Source organism: Nansenia antarctica (genome assembly GCF_963989245.1).
Source record: "Nansenia antarctica genome assembly, chromosome: 6".
NCBI classification, from domain to species: Eukaryota; Metazoa; Chordata; class Actinopteri; order Argentiniformes; family Microstomatidae; genus Nansenia; species Nansenia antarctica.
This window is the reverse complement of record NC_137676.1, coordinates 22,964,284-22,982,227: the sequence shown is the minus strand read 5'-3', so window position 1 is coordinate 22,982,227 and position 17,944 is coordinate 22,964,284. Positions and strand designations below refer to the sequence as shown.

At 42.2% G+C, this 17,944-nt stretch overlaps 1 protein-coding gene across 1 annotated transcript in view; it reads right to left on the bottom strand.

The window, feature by feature from the left end:
* Positions 1-17,540, bottom strand: part of tmem244 (transmembrane protein 244) — a gene marked incomplete at both ends in the record, with an annotated part of 18,855 nt that extends 1,315 nt beyond the window's left edge. Inside the window, 5 exons of the mRNA XM_080533292.1 lie at positions 1,696-1,740; positions 5,981-6,106; positions 6,896-6,972; positions 14,812-14,897; positions 17,445-17,540. Coding sequence (XP_080389418.1) covers positions 1,696-1,740; positions 5,981-6,106; positions 6,896-6,972; positions 14,812-14,897; positions 17,445-17,540 — 430 coding nt within the window. The remainder of the gene's footprint in view (positions 1-1,695; positions 1,741-5,980; positions 6,107-6,895; positions 6,973-14,811; positions 14,898-17,444) is intronic.
* Between the last annotated feature and the right edge of the window lie 404 nt (positions 17,541-17,944).

Below are 17,944 nucleotides of genomic sequence, written 5' to 3'. Positions count from 1 at the left end.
AAAATGTAGGAAATGAAGCGTATATCAATTTAGGATTTACCTGGATAGGTTCAAACGACATCCCACGACCGCAATGTCTCATTTGCAAAGAGGTGCTGGCTAATGACAGCATGAGACCCGTAAAACTTAGCCGCCATCTAGAAACTAAGCACAACGAGCTAGCATCCAAACCACCAGAGTTGTTCCAAATGAAACTCAAAGCATTACTAGGAGAAAAGCGGCTCAATCAACATTTCAGTCAAACTAATGTCAAGGCTACTGAGGCATCATATCAGGTGGCATTACACATTGCCAAAGCAGGTAAGCTGCACACTATTGGGGAAACCTTAGTGCTGCCAGCTGCCAAGGAAATGTGTGCCATAATGATGGGAGAGACAGCAGCGCCTAAAGTAGACCCTATCAGACTAAACTAGACCCTATCAGACAGTACCGTGGCTCGCGTATAATTGACGCCTTCTGAAACATTTGATTTGAAACGATGGACTCCACAATGGTCTTAGGGTTGGGGTCTTTTTTAGTTCAGTACAATGTTTTTGATAGCTGGCACAACTCACACAACTTGAATTTACTGTCAGAGAAAAGTGTTGTTATGCCGTTGGGTTGGTGATTATACCGCTGTAGTTTGTATGTTAACTATTGTTCCAAATAGTTTGGGCCAGCCCGAAGTTTGACATGTGTCAAATAAACACAAATATAATTATTTTCAATGGATTCAGTCTTGCTGTCTATTTTACAGTTTTTTAATATTAACATTATAATAATAATAATAATTATTATTATTATTATTATTGTTATTGTTGTTGTTGTTATTATTATTATTATTATTATTAATAATAATAATAATAATAATAATAATAATAATTTATTTTTGGAATAGATCATCTTTGAAATGAGTAAATAATATGTAAGTTGTATCTGATAGCATCAGTTGTCGTCCCTTATCCCCCTGCTCCTCCCCTCCCCTAACTGGATGTCATGAAAAGACAATTATAATTATAGTATAATATATATAAGTAGAATAAATAGACACAATAATTTGCATGAATTCAAAAGTATAGTGCAACATGCATCAATGTTGTACATAGAGGTATTCCATTGCTACAGTAGTACATACATTACATAAAATAAAATAAAAAAGTAAATACAGTAAATAAAAACCACTACTGTAAATTAGATGTTACATGTACATGGGGATGTCCATGATCCTGAGCTGATCATCAACTGGCATCAGTTGTAGTAGGAATGGAGAATGTCTCATTGTCATGTTATTAACACTCCATCACACCTAAAGAGGCAATACGGGATTGGTACACCAGCCTTTCCTAGTCAAAAATGATAATTTTGATCTCATGGATGCTAAATTCTTGGATAGCTCCAACTATGGGTTTGAGAGGGGTAAGCGCCACCCCTCACTACTAATTAAAGTTTCAAGTTTATTTGTTACGTCCCATTACACAAATGTAACAGAGTAAAATTCTTAGGCTTCGGACATTGCATTGCAGCACAAGACATAGGGCATAATAAATCAAGCATAATTCAAGTTTTTAATTCATTAAATTAATAATAAGTAATCTGAATTAATAAGAAAATGAATTACACACTTTGTTGTTGTTGTTTGAATCCCAGATTGCCCCTTTAACAGAAGTCATAATACATGACAACTCATGATTACGGTTGTCCAGCATGCAACCTTACCCAGAGCAATCCACCAATGTTCTGTGGACGGGAAATCAGACATTACTGGAAGAGAGAAGAAAGAAAAAACAGACAAGAGTAATCAAACTTGATTATATGCAAAACAGTAAACAAACAGACAATTACACGTTGTCGTCTGTCAGTGGTCAGTCTGTTGCTGTTGAACCTGGTGAGCAGTGTGGCCAGTGAGGTGTTGTCATGGTGATTGCATAAGTGCTCCAGATCGGAATCCCGTCAACAGGTTTAACACTGATAGGATTAAAAGGCGGACATCTTTTGTTGTTCCGATCCTGTTCATCACCAGTCTTACCCTCAGGCCCACACAGATTGGCCCTGAGTCATTAAAGGGGCAATCTGGGATTGGTATAATAACATTTTTGTTACATCTTTTGAATTGATGATACTGTATAGCCATTGATTCTTGAAGAATACAATGAGCTCAGTCGAACTCGTGACGTTAGAATTATAAGGTTCTATCTAAATGTTTGGTCAAAAATTGATTTTTTTTACATTTTGTCGCACCGCAAATTCGATTCCATTGTTTTGAATGAGACAATGCACACGGCGTGCGATGCGATATTGTCGCACGACAACATTCGATTCTCCATTCACACCCACACACTTCGGTGGTGTGAATTGAGAATCGAATGTTGTCGTGCGACAAAATCGCACGCGGTGTGCATTGGCCTTAACAGGCTGGGCACACTACAGGCCTGATCCTAACTATACTGTGCTAACTCAGATATTTACCTTTTATTGTTGTCCTTTCCAGCACTGTTTCATAACCTTAACCATAACCCTAACCCTAACTCTAACCCTCTCGTTTTGGAGTGCCACTCACTCTGGAGCCAAGGCCTCTGAACAGAGCCACAAGCCGTAGTGGTTGAAATCTTTCCCTATGAAATGGGACAACCCTTCAAGACCCTGATAGGTCATCAGTAATGTCATAGAGAAGCATTGACGCTCAAGATTCATTCACAACTTAAGTTTTACGCTATCAATCAATCAAACAAGTCATCAAATTAAAAAGAACGATGCTTCAACATAATTAAATTAATTAATAATTTTGCCATTTAGCAGACGCTTTTATCCAAAGCGACTTACAATTACGAATTACAGGGACATTCCCCCTGGAGTAACTGAGGGCTAAGTGCCTTACCCAAGGGCACACTAGTAGTGGTGTGGCTTCAGGCGGGATTTGAACTCACAACCTTCCGATCCCAAGTCCAACTCACTATCCACTAGACCACCACTACATCAGACTGTCAGACCGACAGATTAACGGTGGTCTGCCCCGCGGTGGTGTAGCGGTCTACGCACTGGCCGCTAGTGCATGCTGCCCACCGGGGCCGGGGTTCGTATCCCGGCTCGCCAGATCCAGATAATGGCCGAGGCACACGGGAAGCGGCATATTGGCCGGCCGCTTCCGAGGGGGGGTATAGGAGTATTTCTGGACTAGGATCCGTCGCGCAACACCGCCCCCTGGGGTGCCGGAATAACGGTACTGGGCTCGAGGAGCCAGTCAGCCTAGTCTGCCTGGCGCCCTCCTCTGGGACTGCCGGCCACGGGGTCGGGCGGCGGATCCAATGCAATAGGCAGGGGATAATTGGATGCTAAGTTTTAAATAGGGTTAAATTGGCTACCAAATTGGGTGAAAAAGGGATAAAATCTGGAAAAAAATAAATAAATAAAATAACGGTGGTCTGTAGGCTATCCTGTGCTCCTATCCTGCCAGTCTACACTGATATAGGACAACAGCGCAACAACTTCGCGGCTGAACTTTAGTTACATTTCGGGCGTCATATGCAATTTACAGGGGGGAAATAGACATGTAAAAATGCATGACTATCATGCACTAATTAGCCTTCAAATATGTAATGTTAGATAGATAACAGTTGTTTTGGTTTAATAAGTGCCGCTATACAGCTATATCGTCATATACCATCAAGGGGGATAAATGTGACATGGAAGGTATAGGTCAAAATGTGCACCTATCATGCACAAATCAGCCTAACGTTAGATAGATATCTTTACATTAAATATGTCTACCATCATCCGCTGTCAAACGCCACAGGTAATAATTTATTTCTAAATAAACAGGATTGTTTATATTGTTCTGGAGGGTAAATGTGAATCGCGCTCCGCTGTATTCCTATGGGAAGGCTGTGCTTGACGCTTCCATTGGACTGACGTCGGGACGCTCATATAATCTCCGCGTTTGATGCAAAGGAACAGGGTGACTGTCACCCTGTGACAAACGCGCAGATACGAGTGCTTCGGTGTCTTGCTATGGTAGTCTAATGGAAGTGCCCAGGTAATAGTGCTATTATTGTCCTCTACTGCTAAACCTGAGAGCGCTGGACTGTGGAACGGTCTATGTTAAGCATAGGCACAGCACCTCGGCATAATAGCGATTTTGTTGTTGTTGTTGTTGTTGTTGTTATGCTTGTTGTAAAGAAAAGGTCTATAATGCATGAAATGACATTAGTAGGTGTCATATGCCATCAGACATGGAAATATGTAAATATGCGCGACTGTCATACACAATTCAGCCTATAACGTTAGACACAGCACATCGGCATAATAGCAATTTATTTTGTTATGCTTGTTATAAAGAAAAGGTCTACAAATGCATTGAAATGACATTAAACTAAGATAATGAGATGGTTATCAGAATTCTAATCGTTATTAATAAGTAATTACAAAAAAAGTAAATTACATTTGTACTTGTCTTCCGCATTGCCTAGAGCGAAATCAGATGTATGTAGATGATTCGCAATGCATCCTGGGAGCGAGGGTTATGGCTCTGAACGTAGTCTGGTCATGACAAATCTCCAAACGGAGCCGTGGATAGCCCTCCCCCTTCCCCCTAGCCCTCAATGAAAAATTAATTGGGACAGCCCTACCCTAAACACCCCTACCCGAAACACCCCTACCCACGCAAAACGGAGCCGTAGGGGTGGAAACGAAGCCGTAGGGGTGAATTGGGATCGGTCCTATCTCTAACTCTGACCCTAACCCTAACTCTGACCCTAACTCTAACTCTAAACCTGTTTTTGTTTGCTTATTCTTGTTGCTAATGTTAATGTTTATGTTAGCTGATCCCATGACAACTGCCCTAACCAAACCCCTCATAGTTAATGCCTAACCCTAAACCTAACCCTTACACACTCATAGTTAATACCTAACCCTAAACCTAACCCTTATACACTCATAGTTAATACCTAACCCTAAACCTAACCCTTACACACTCATAGTTAATACCTAACCCTAAACCTAACCCTTACACACTCATAGTTAATACCTAACCCTTACACACTCATAGTTAATACCTAACCCTTACACACTCATAGTTAATACCTAACCCTAAACCTAACCCTTACACACTCATAGTTAATACCTAACCCTAAACCTAACCCTTACACACTCATAGTTAATACCTAACCCTTACACACTCATAGTTAATACCTAACCCTTACACACACATATAGTTAACACCTGAACACTTGAACACTTGATCTCTGCACTTTATGTTTATATTAATTATGACTCTTGCACTATGATGTTGGTTTGCACTGTCTTGTCCTGTCTTGCACCTGTCCTGCTGTAAACCGCGCTTCACTGTCCCAAACCAAATTCCTAACATGTTTACATGTCATGGCAATAAAGTCTTCTGATTCTGATTCTGATTCTGAACCCTTACACACTCATAGTTAATACCTAACCCTTACACACTCATAGTTAATGCCTAACCCATAACCTAACTCTTACACACTCAAAGTAAATCAGACAGACAGACGTCAATAAGACTGCAGTAATAAGGGGGCGGCAGCATGTCTGCTAGCAGCACTAATGGAGGTTACACAACAGAGAGTTGCACACTACAGCATGGAACCTGACACACACACACACACACACACACACACACACACACACATGCGTGCGTGCATGCATGTGTGTGTGTGCGCGCTCACATGCCACGGTCAGGCCTACATGTAGGAGTGTGTGTGTGTAGGAGTGTGTGTGTGTGTGTGTGTGTGTGTGTGTGTGTGTGTGTGTGTGTGTGTGTGTGTGCTCACCTGCCACGGTCAGATCTACATGTAGGAGTATGTGTGTGTAGGAGTGTGTGTGTGTAGGAGTGTGTGTGTGTGTGTGTGTGTGTGTGTGCTCACCTGCCACGGTCAGACCTACATGTAGGAGTGTGTGTGTGTAGGAGTGTGTGTGTGTGTGTGTGTGTGTGTGTGTGTGTGTGTGTGTGTGGGTGTGTGTGTGTGTGTGTGCTCACCTGCCACGGTCAGGCCTACATGCAGCAGTGTGATGGTGATGGCGTAGTCCCAGACCCACTCCTCCACGATCCAGGCAAACACCAGCCCTCCTAGCAGGTAGGTCACCTCCATGGAGATCACACTCACTGCACACACACACACACACACACACACACACACACACACACACACACACACACACACACACACACACGTGTGTATGAACACACGTGCACATACATATGAATACACACACACACAAACACACACACATGCATATAAACACATGCACGTGCACACATACACACACACACACGTATGTATGAACGCACACGTGTGCATATGTATGAACGCACACGTGTACATATGTATGAACACACACACGCACATTACCCCACGCACACACACACACACACACACACACTCACACACACACACACACTCACACACACACACACACACACACACACACACACACACACACACACACGTACACACACACGTACACACACTCACACACACACACACACACACACACACACACACACACAGACATAGCCAATATGATAACTAACATGAAATCTCACAATTTACTGTAGTCAAACTATGATGACAACAGGCCAGTTCACACAAATACACAGCAAAGTCGTCTGTTACAAACACACACACACACACACCACACACACACACACAGCAAAGTCGTCTGTTACAAACACACACACACACACACACACACACACACACACACAGCAAAGTCGTCTGTTACAAACCCTGACAATGTCCTCATCTAAACTACTGAAAGACCAGGAGCTCTGAAACTAACACACAGCTGTAGCTTGATCTACACTAATACAAATACAGGACAGGGTAGATGGTGGGGTCAGAGTGTGTGTGTGTGTGTGTGTGTGTGTGTGTGTGCGTGAGGAGGGTCTCACCGAGGTATTTGGGGTTCTGCCATGACGGTTGTGTTGTGTAGTCAAAAGGAGCTAACAGGCTGTCCACCTCATGGACCCTGGGAACACAAGGAACAGGACAGGAATATATAAATATACATGCTTATTAGATTAGATTATAAAGTTGAATCAGTACAGTGCATTCGGAAAGTATTCAGACCCCTTCACTTTTTCCACATTTTGTTGTGTTATATACTCACTTTAAAATTGATTAAATTAAAAGAATTTGCCATAAATCCACACACAATACTCCAGAATGACAAAGTGAAAACAAGTTTTTTGAAATTTCAGTCAATTTATTAAAATGTCTGAAAAATATAGAATACCCCATGTACATAAGTATTCAGACCCTTTGCTATGACACTCTTAAAATGTGCTAAAATGCAGAAATGTCATCAACAAATGACTCAATAAGTTGAATTGAGTCCATCTTACATGTTCATGTCATTTTGGAATGAATATCTTTGTTTTTATAGGGTCTCTGATTTGCATAGGAATCAATTACACACTGTGTAGATTAAGATGTCACTACCAACTCGGCACATTTGAGCATTTTCTCTTGATCCTGACAAACTCCTCAGTCCTGCCAGTGACAAATATACCCATAATAATAGCAGCTCCACTATTCTTCACACGAGAGATGGTGCAGAAACTGCATTGCATGTGCTGGATTTGCACTAAACTTAATGCTCTGTAGTAAAACCAAATAAACACATTTCCATCCACTTTATTTGCTGTATCACTTGAATTCATTGTTGCAAACACAATTATGAATAATATGAGATAGATTATTTTTCCATTAAGGGATTCTTTTGGATGTAAAAAATGTAAAAAATGCAGACCTTTTTTCCTGGAGAAAACCCCCCAACTTCTACTGCATCACCATCTACCATCTACCATCTACCACATCACCATCTACCATCTACCACATCACCATCTACCACATCACCATCTACCATCTACCACATCACCATCTACCATCTACCATCTACCATCTACCACATCACCATCTACCATCTACCATCTACCACATCACCATCTACCATCTACCACATCACCATCTACCATCTACCATCTACCACATCACCATCTACCATCTACCACATCACCATCTACCATCTACTGCATTTAACCTTTATTTAACCAGATAGGTCAGTTGAGAACCAATTCTCATTTACAACGACGATCTGGCCAATTGGCAGAACAGAGGCAAGTCTGTACACAGAACACAACAGAGTATATACGATACAAAATACGATATATACAATATAAAACATGAGGGCAATACACAAGTATCAAAAATATCTATACATTACAGCAAGGGGAAGTTATCTTAAAAGCAAGTGCAGTGATCCGAGACAACATCTAAAAGTGAGTGTTTAAAAGTGGGTAATGCTATAAAAGTGGTGAGTTTTAGTGACAACTGCAACGCATTCCAGTCAGTGGGGGCAGCAAACTGAAAAGAATGACGGCCAAAGAAGGTGCGGACTTTGGGGGGGACCAGAGTGATGTATTTGTTGGAGCGGAGATTGCGTGTGCTGGATGAGAAGTTCAGTAGTAAGCAGAGGTAGGGGGGGGATTTGCCGATGATGGCTTTATAGATGAACTGATACCAGTGGGTCAGTCGCCTGGTGTGGAGTGATGGCCAGTTGACTTGGGAGTACAGGTCGCAGTGATGTGTATTGAAAGGGGCACCGGTGACAAAGCGGATGGCAGTGTGATGGATGACGTCCAGTTTATTGAGAAGGTTTTTGGGGGCAAACCTGTAAATGATATCTCCATAGTACAGAATTGGCAGGATGGTAATTTTTACCAGAGTGTGTTTTGCAGAGTGGGTGAAGGAGGCTTTGTTGCGGTACAGGAAACCAATTCTTGTTCTGACTTTAGTGAGTAGGTTATTGATGTGGGTTTGGAAGGAGAGTAAACTATCAGGCCAGATACCTAGATATTTGTATGTGTTGACAAATTCTAGTACTGACCCATCCAGTGAGGTGATTTTTGGGGGACAGGAGGCTTGGGGTAGGGTCCGATTGAAGATCATGCATTTAGTTTTATCTGTGTTTAGGAGAAGATGGAGGTTGGAGAAGGCATATTGGATGCTATTAAAGCTGTGTTGGAGATCGGTCAGGGCGGTGTTCAGAGAGGGGCCAGACGTGTAAAGAATGGTGTCGTCAGCGTACAGATGGATGTAAGAGTTTCCAGCCGCGTGAGCAATGTTATTGATAAAAATATTAAATAGTGTTGGACCCAGAATGGAGCCCTGGGGGACACCCATGGACAGGGACATTGGGTCAGACAGCAGGCCTTCAGCTCTCACAGACTGCACACGACCAGAGAAGTAGTTGTTAAACCATGCCAGGCATTCCTCTGCGAGTCCAACATCCTTGAGTCTGTCAAGCAGGATGCAGTGGTCCACGGAGTCAAAGGCCTTAGCCAGGTCAATAAATACAGCTACACAGTGCTTGGAGTCAAAGGCGCATATGATGTCGTTTAGCACTTTAAGGGCCGGTTTCACAGACAAGGCTTAAGCCTAGTCCTGGAATAAATCACACTTTCAATGTAAAATCTCCATTGAAGATGCTTTTTAGTCCAGGATTAGGCTTAAGCCTTGTCTGTGAAACTGGCCCTAAGTGTTGCAGAGACACAACCGTAGCCAGATCTAAAGCCGGATTGCGTAGTGCTCAAGATACTATAGGACTCCAGATGGTGGGTGAGCTGATTGTTGACCAGTTTCTCTAAGACTTTGGAGAGGCAGGGTAGGATGGATATAGGCCTGTAACAGTTTAGGTCTAACTTGTCACCTCCCTTGAAGATTTCCAGTCCATGGGGAATTCTGAGGTTTGCAGGGAGAGGTTGAACAGACAGGTGATGGGGGCTGAGACAATGTGAGCTGCTAATTTCAAATAGAAAGGGTCCAGATCATCCAGTCCAGCTGATTTATAAGGGTCCAGTTTAAGCAACTCCCTAAGCACCTCACTCTCCTCTACTGGCTGGAAGGAGAAGCACGGAGTGCTTGGGGGGGGACCAGTGCTAGGGGTTGAGGCAGCATGGTTGACAGTGGGTGTAGCAGTTGCAAAAGCATGACCAGCCCTAACAAAGTGCTTGTTAAAACAGTCCACCATGGAGGCTTTATCTGAGATGACAATGTCCTCAGATTTGATTGCCGTGGGTAGTTGAGAGGATGTGTTTTTATTTTCCATGGTTTTGACAGTCTTCCAAAAGTGTTTGGGGTCGGATCCGCATGTCGAGAATTGATGTTTGTAAAAATCTGCTTTTGTTTTCCTGATTGACTGGGTGCATTTGTTCCTTAGCTCCCTGAAGGATTGCCAGTCAGAGGTGTTTTTGGAGGCATCTACCATCTACCATCTACCATCTACCATTTACCATCTACCATCTACCACATCACCATCTACCATCTACCATCTACCACATCACCATCTACCATCTACCATCTACCACATCACCATCTACCATCTACCATCTACAGTGGCGGGCGGTGCATTTCACACCTAGGCCTTCAGTGATGTCCGACACATTCCTACCTGAATTATTCTACCTCTTAATACCATCGTTATGACGCCATGGCTCTAGAAACTAGACAGAAACACAGTATAACCGGGCGTTGCATCACCTTAACATAGTCAGACAAGTACAACAGAGTTATATTAATATTTCCGAAGCATTTTTAATCAATAAATCCGCATTTACAATGAAGAGTGTTAAACTAACATCTTTAAGATCGCTACGTTACCCTTGTCTGTCGTCTCGTCCACCATAATAGCGACAAAGGGTGCCTTTTTAATCTCCATTTTGATCTCTTCTCACATCACTTCAGCAATAGCAAAAATCTGGTCGTTTTGTATTTTGCCTGACGTCCCAGTAAACACTTTGTTTGTGGACAGGTGGTAATGTAAATCTGGGTTGTTTTCAGCCAGAAAAGAAAGAAGCTCAACGTAGTTTTCTCTGTTTGTGGACTCTGCGCTTTTATCGTGTCCCCTAAATGAAAGTTATTGTTTACCCAAAAACAGGACACAATCGATCAGTGTTATCGATCAGTCAACGAAAGCTTTCGTTGTGATGCTCCGTTTCCCTGCGCACTTTCAAAAGTTTCACATCTACCGGCATATACGCATCTCAATAGTGAATATCAATAGTGCGTATCAATAGTGCGTATCAATAGTGCGTATCCAATCAAAAGACGTGCTTGGTGCTGACATCATTGAGCCTTACAGCAGGCGCCGTTGTTGCTTTTGCTCGCATCTACGTAGGTTTACTAGGTACGCCACAGGTTTTCGAATCCGCGGCACCGTTTAACGTGCAGGCTGGGCAGATTTTGGAGCCCCCTAGCAACACATTTTGATTGGATAAAAGCTCTAACATAAAGGCCAGCCCTCCAAATCTCAATCGGAGACTGGAAGCAGTGCAACCAAGAGGAAAGCTATGAAATGAAGAGAATAGACTATGGGGAATCATTAATACATATTTGTGGAAAAAATATATTAAAATAAAATGTATATTCTGATGATGTTTAGGCCAGCAGAGAAGGCCTTGCTGGCCCTGACGGCACACCACTGACCATCTACCATTTACCACATCACCATCTACCATCTACCACATCACCATCTACCATCTACCATCTACCATCTACCACATCACCATCTACCATCTACCATCTACCATCTACCACATCACCATCTACCATCTACCACATCACCATCCACCATCTACGACATCACCATCTACCATCTACGACATCACCATCTACCATCTACCCTCTACCACAGCGGTCGGGAACCTATGGCTCGCGAGCCATATATGGCTCTTCCGGTGACGGCATATGGCTCCCAGACAATTGGGTTGAAAAGTTGGAGAAAAAAAAAAAAAAAAAAAAAAAAAAGTTGGAAAAAAAAAACAGTTTGGAACTGATTTTAAAATACTTGTGATATTGCGTAATAATGCTGTGTCATTTTAAAGTAAACAGAAATTTGTTTTGAAGTTAAATTTCACGGGACTCTTCACGGGACCCATGACCCATGACCCGTGGGTCGGGTCGGGAACCAATGTCTCGTGTCAGAGGTCGTTGTAAAGGTGAATAAATAAAAAACAATTTGATCAGATAGTGAACTAGCTTATACGCTTCAACCCTTGTAACGAGAAAGATGGCAAAAAGAAAAAAAGTCGATGATTACCGTGCATTCCAGGCTGCGTGGACAGAGGAATTTGCATTTGTGGAGATCGCAGGATCTGCGGTATGTCTAATATGCAATGATAAAATTGCATCGATGAAACGGTCAAATATAAAGCGGCACTTCGATACGCATCATGCTTCATTTGCATACGCAATACGCACATACACACACAAACACACACACACACACACACACACACGCACACACACACACACACACACACACCCCCCTCGACGGAACGTAAGCTGAGCTAAGCCCCCGATCTTTCAAGATCCTAACAACGATCTAACTGCTGTACATAACATTTGACCTTAACAGAGACCAACTGTAGTTTCCCATTCAGACACCAGGGGGCCATTCCACTAAAGGTGGATCAGTATAGCGGCGATTGAAATAAATCAGGCGATCAGGCAACTCGGGATTGGAATTCAAGCCTCAGGTGATTCCTCGAACGAGGATCAGGCTTGTGTCATCAGTGTTCACAGAACGCCGGCTTAGAAATCCTCGATATGGGCGCGTGCACGCAGACATAAAGAGCCCCGAAGAGTCGATCTGTCGAAATGAAGATACTCCAATCTGCAGGGGTCCTACATTTGCGCAGCATTCCGAATTATTGATTTTTATGAAGACGGTTTGAAGACGGTTTGGCAAGAAATTGCTGACCGATTAAATGCGTAGGTCATACTAGCCCCAGTTATTGTTATATGTTCATATTTTAATAAATGAATATTTACTACTGTGGTGATATACGCAGCAGGCTACCAGCCGTCATATCGCCACAATGGCCTATTGGTATCGACCGCTGCCATAGGATTTATTCGTCATTTTATATCGGTGGTTCAAATCCCTCTTCAGACGCACTTTTTACTGCATTTCGTTGTCTGAATCTAATCTAAAATCTCATCTAAAAAAGTATGTAGGCTATAAAATTATGGTGCAGGCTAATTTACAAGAACTGACACGATTACAATGGTGTTTGAAGCCTTTGCATGAAATCTTCGGTTAAATGTTTTTATTTTTTTATTTTTTATCACTTATTCAAGTTTCGAACATGCAACCTTTGGAAGTCTAGCTGGCTGCCTTAACCACTGCACCAACCGGACCGCTGTGATGACAGCAATGCAAGTTGAAACAATTTCCTTATTTATTTTTTTTACACTCTTTTCTTTATTGATCTATCGATCTATCTATCACACTTTCAAAATATCAAGTTATCTATCACACAATCAAACTATCTATCGATCAATCACACTTTCAAAATATCAAATTATCTATCTATCACACAGTCAAACTATCTAATCTATCTATCTCGTGTGAAGTGGGAACTAATATTTCCTAAAAGACACATGAGGAACTGTCGTTCGGGGTTTAGTTTCCGCCTGTGAGCCTTTTTTGACGCACGTCTTACTATAGCCAGTGTTTTAGCCTGGTCGCGACCAGGCTAATTATATCTGACTCAGAAGGAGCTCAACCAAGCAGCGAATTATTTGAGCCACATTGATGGAACCGAACGCAAGCTAACATTATCGCCGATTAGAACTTTATCGAGGCTTAGAAGATAATCGACCTTAGTGGAATGGGCCCCTGGGCCCTGTGTGTACACTCTCAGAATACACCCTCCATTGCTCCCTCACTAATCTAATCACTAATCTAATGTGATTGGATTGGTTAAAACAAGCTTTCTACTGCATTTCTTTCACCCATCCAAGTCGTGTCAGATCAGCGAATTCTTCAACAGAGGGAGTGTTTAGACTGGGCCTGTGGACTGTGAGGCTGTGATCACCAGCCAGACAGGAAGTCATCATTCACCACAGCGCTGTCTGAATGAGGCTGTATGAGAGGAAGGAAGTCCTTGATTTGAATACTGTTGAAAACATTCAGCAATATATATATATATATAAACAAATCTATCTTTTAAATAAACAAAAAATAAAGTATGCTTCGGGGTCAGTTTCCGTAAGCTTCGTAGCGTAACTGACACTTTTATCTCTTTTGAAAATCCAGACCCACTCCTGTCGTAGACCAGCAAACTCCTATATTTTACCTATTTAGATCTTTAACACACAAAAGATTGTTGTTACTTTCTCAAAATTAAGTACAGTGCTACTGAAGCTACTGAGCTTTGGGGAAACAGAAAGGTTCTAAAGTGTTGATACAGTAGGTTCTAGAGTGTTCATACAGTAGGTTCTAGAGTGTTGATACAGTATGTTCTAGGGTGTTCATACAGTAGGTTCTAGAGTGTTCATACAGTAGGTTCTAGAGTGTTAATCCAGTTGGTTCTAGGGTGTTCATACAGTAGGTTCTAGAGTGTTGATACAGTGGGTTCTAGAGTGTTGATACAGTAGGTTCTAGAGTGTTGATACAGTAGGTTCTAGGGTGTTCATACAGTAGGTTCTAGAGTGTTCATACAGTAGGTTCTAGAGTGTTGATCCAGTTGGTTCTAGGGTGTTCATACAGTAGGTTCTAGAGTGTTGATACAGTGGGTTCTAGAGTGTTCATACCGTAGGTTCTATAGTGTTGATACAGTGGGTTCTAGAGTGTTGATACAGAGGGTTCTAGAGTGTTGATACAGTGGGTTCTAGAGTGTTGATACAGTGGGTTCTAGAGTGTTGATACAGTGGGTTCTAGAGTGTTGATACAGTAGGTTCTAGAGTGTTGATCCAGTAGGTCTAGACAGTGTTGATAGAGGAGGTTCTAGAATGTTCTCACCTTAGAACGCCGATGCAGAGGCTGACCACGATGTAATAGAGGGAGTAGAAGGACACCATACACATCAACAGGTTCTGAAGGACCACCTGGGGGAGGGGTTATAACATGACATAAGAGGACATAACAGGTATATCATGTCATGACAGAATACAATATAAGTTGCAACATGTTCAGTCATCCATACACAACCATTCATCTTGATACACAACCAATGATATAATGTAACACCCATAATATCATAGTCACTCAGCCTCATTGTTGTTGCCATAGGGACAAGCCATTTCGATTTAGCCGAAAATACAAAACACAAACTAAACTCAGCAACATAATTAAATTAAACAAATTGAGCTCGGTTGAATAGTTTAAAGGGGCACAATTTGTTCAACCTCATATTCATATTCATCATCACCAGCACCACATCCTGTACATATGTGACATGGTCTGGTGAAAGGGGGAACAAGATGGAAACCAATCAAAATGTTCTGACCTCTATTTTGAAACACGGAAATACGTTTCAACGTTGTTGAAAATCACAACACAAACTACTAGCCAAAATACTGCAATGCAATGGATTCAGTGAGTAATCCCCACTGCTACCTAGTTACAGTAACTATAACACTACGTTAGACTACGTTGACTAGCGAGTGTGTCGTTGATTTCCAACAACGCTGAAATGTATGTAAATTTTTTGGTAAAAAAGAAAAGTCTTGAACATTATATCGGCTGCCGATTTGTTACCCCTTTCATCAGAGCGTGTCATATATGTGACATTTTCTATGTTCTGTAGTCAAACAGATTACAGACTAACCCCCTAAGGAAATCCCCTACGGTATCTCATTATTTTATTCTCATTTATTGTTTTCAAAAACAACAGATTTTCCAGCCAGAGGGAGTTTGTGGGTCTGTGAAAACGCCTGAATATTTTTTTTTACCTCCAGAACTATAAACTGATCCTCTACATTGACCCTCAGCTGTTCTCAGACAAGCAGACAGCAGCCACACAGCTTCACCTGCCTCAGGCTCGGGGCTGCGACACAGTCAGGTAAACAACACAGGAACCTCCCCCAACCTAACCTCTCACCTGCTACAGCATCCACCCTACACCCCACACACTATACTACACACTACACACTACACACTACACACTACACACGATACGCTATACACTATAGACTATACACTACACACTACACACTATACTACACACAACACACTATACACTATTCACTAATACACTACACACTATACACTATACACGATACGCTACACACTATACACTACACACGATACGCTATACACTATACACTATACACTACACACTACACACTATACACTACTCACTAATACACTACACACTTTACACTATACACGATACGCACACACTACACACTACACACTAAACACTACACACTAATACACTACACACTATACACTACACACTACACTGCACACTATACACTACACACTACACACTACACACAATACACTATACACTACACACTAATACACTACACACTATAGACTACACACTACACACGATACACTACATACTATACACTACACACTACACACTATACACTACACAGTATAGACTACACACTATACACTACACACTATACACTAACACTATACACTATACACTACACACTATACACTACACACTAATACACTACACACTATACACTACACACTATACACTACACACTAATACACTACACACTACACACTATACACTATACACTATACACTACACACTATAGACTACACACTACACACTATACCCTATATACTACTATATAGTGTGTAGTGTGTAGTGTATTGTGTGTAGTGTAGTGTGTAGTATAGTGTGTAGTGTATTAGTGTGTAGTGTATAGTGTATAGTGTGTAGTATGTAGTATAGTGTGTAGTGTATAGTGTATAGTGTATAGTGTATCGTGTATAGTGTGTAGTGTGTAGTGTGTAGTATAGTGTGTAGTGTATAGTGTATAGTGTATTGTGTGCAGTGTGTAGTCTATAGTGTGTAGTGTATAGTGTGTAGTGTACACAATACACTAACACTATACACTACACACTATAGACTACACACTACACATGATACACTACATTATACTACACACTACACACTACACACTATACACGATACGCTATACACTACATACTATACACTACACACTACACACTATAGACACACTACACACTATACACTACACACTATAGACTACACACTACACACTACACACGATACACTAACACTATACACTACACACTATAGACTACACACTACACACTACACACGATACACTATACACTACACACTATACTACACACTACACACTATACACGATACACTATACACTACACACTATACTACATACTACACACTAATACACTACACTACACTACACACTATAGACTACACACTATACACTACACACTATATAGTAGTATATAGGGTATAGTGTGTAGTGTGTAGTATAGTCTGCACACACTCCACAATACACTCCACACTACACCCTACACACTTTACACTCTACACTACACCCTCCACCCTCCGCCCTCCTCACCCAGGTGTCAGGGAGGCTGGTCTACACCCTCCATCCTCCACCCTCCGCCCTCCACCCTCCTCTCCTCACCCAGGTGTTGGTGAGACCGGTCTTGACCAGCGTGGATCCATGATGGCGTTTGATCAGCGTTGTCCCGAAGCACCTGCAGCAGTAGTCCCACAACATGAAGGGCCGCCGCGGTGTGGCTCATCTGGGCTGGGGGGGGGTCAGTTACCCTGGCGAGCCGAAGGCTGCTGTCCCTGCAGGGCTGAGTGCTGAGAGCTGAGGCCTAATGGGATTAACCCTGAGCAGCGAGCTAGAGGATGTAGAGAACCCAACCACCTCCCCGCACCTCCCTGGCCTGACTACGCTAAGGTGTGTGTGTAGGGATAAGGATATACCTGCCGCAATCTGCTGACTGTACGTCTCACACACACACACACACGCTTGCGCGCACACACACATGCGTAAACACTGTGATGTCACCACACATCAACCACACATCAACACACACAGACAGGTGCTCAACGCCACACTGTGATGTCACCGCAAGGTTACATACACACACACACACACACACATGGTCATGG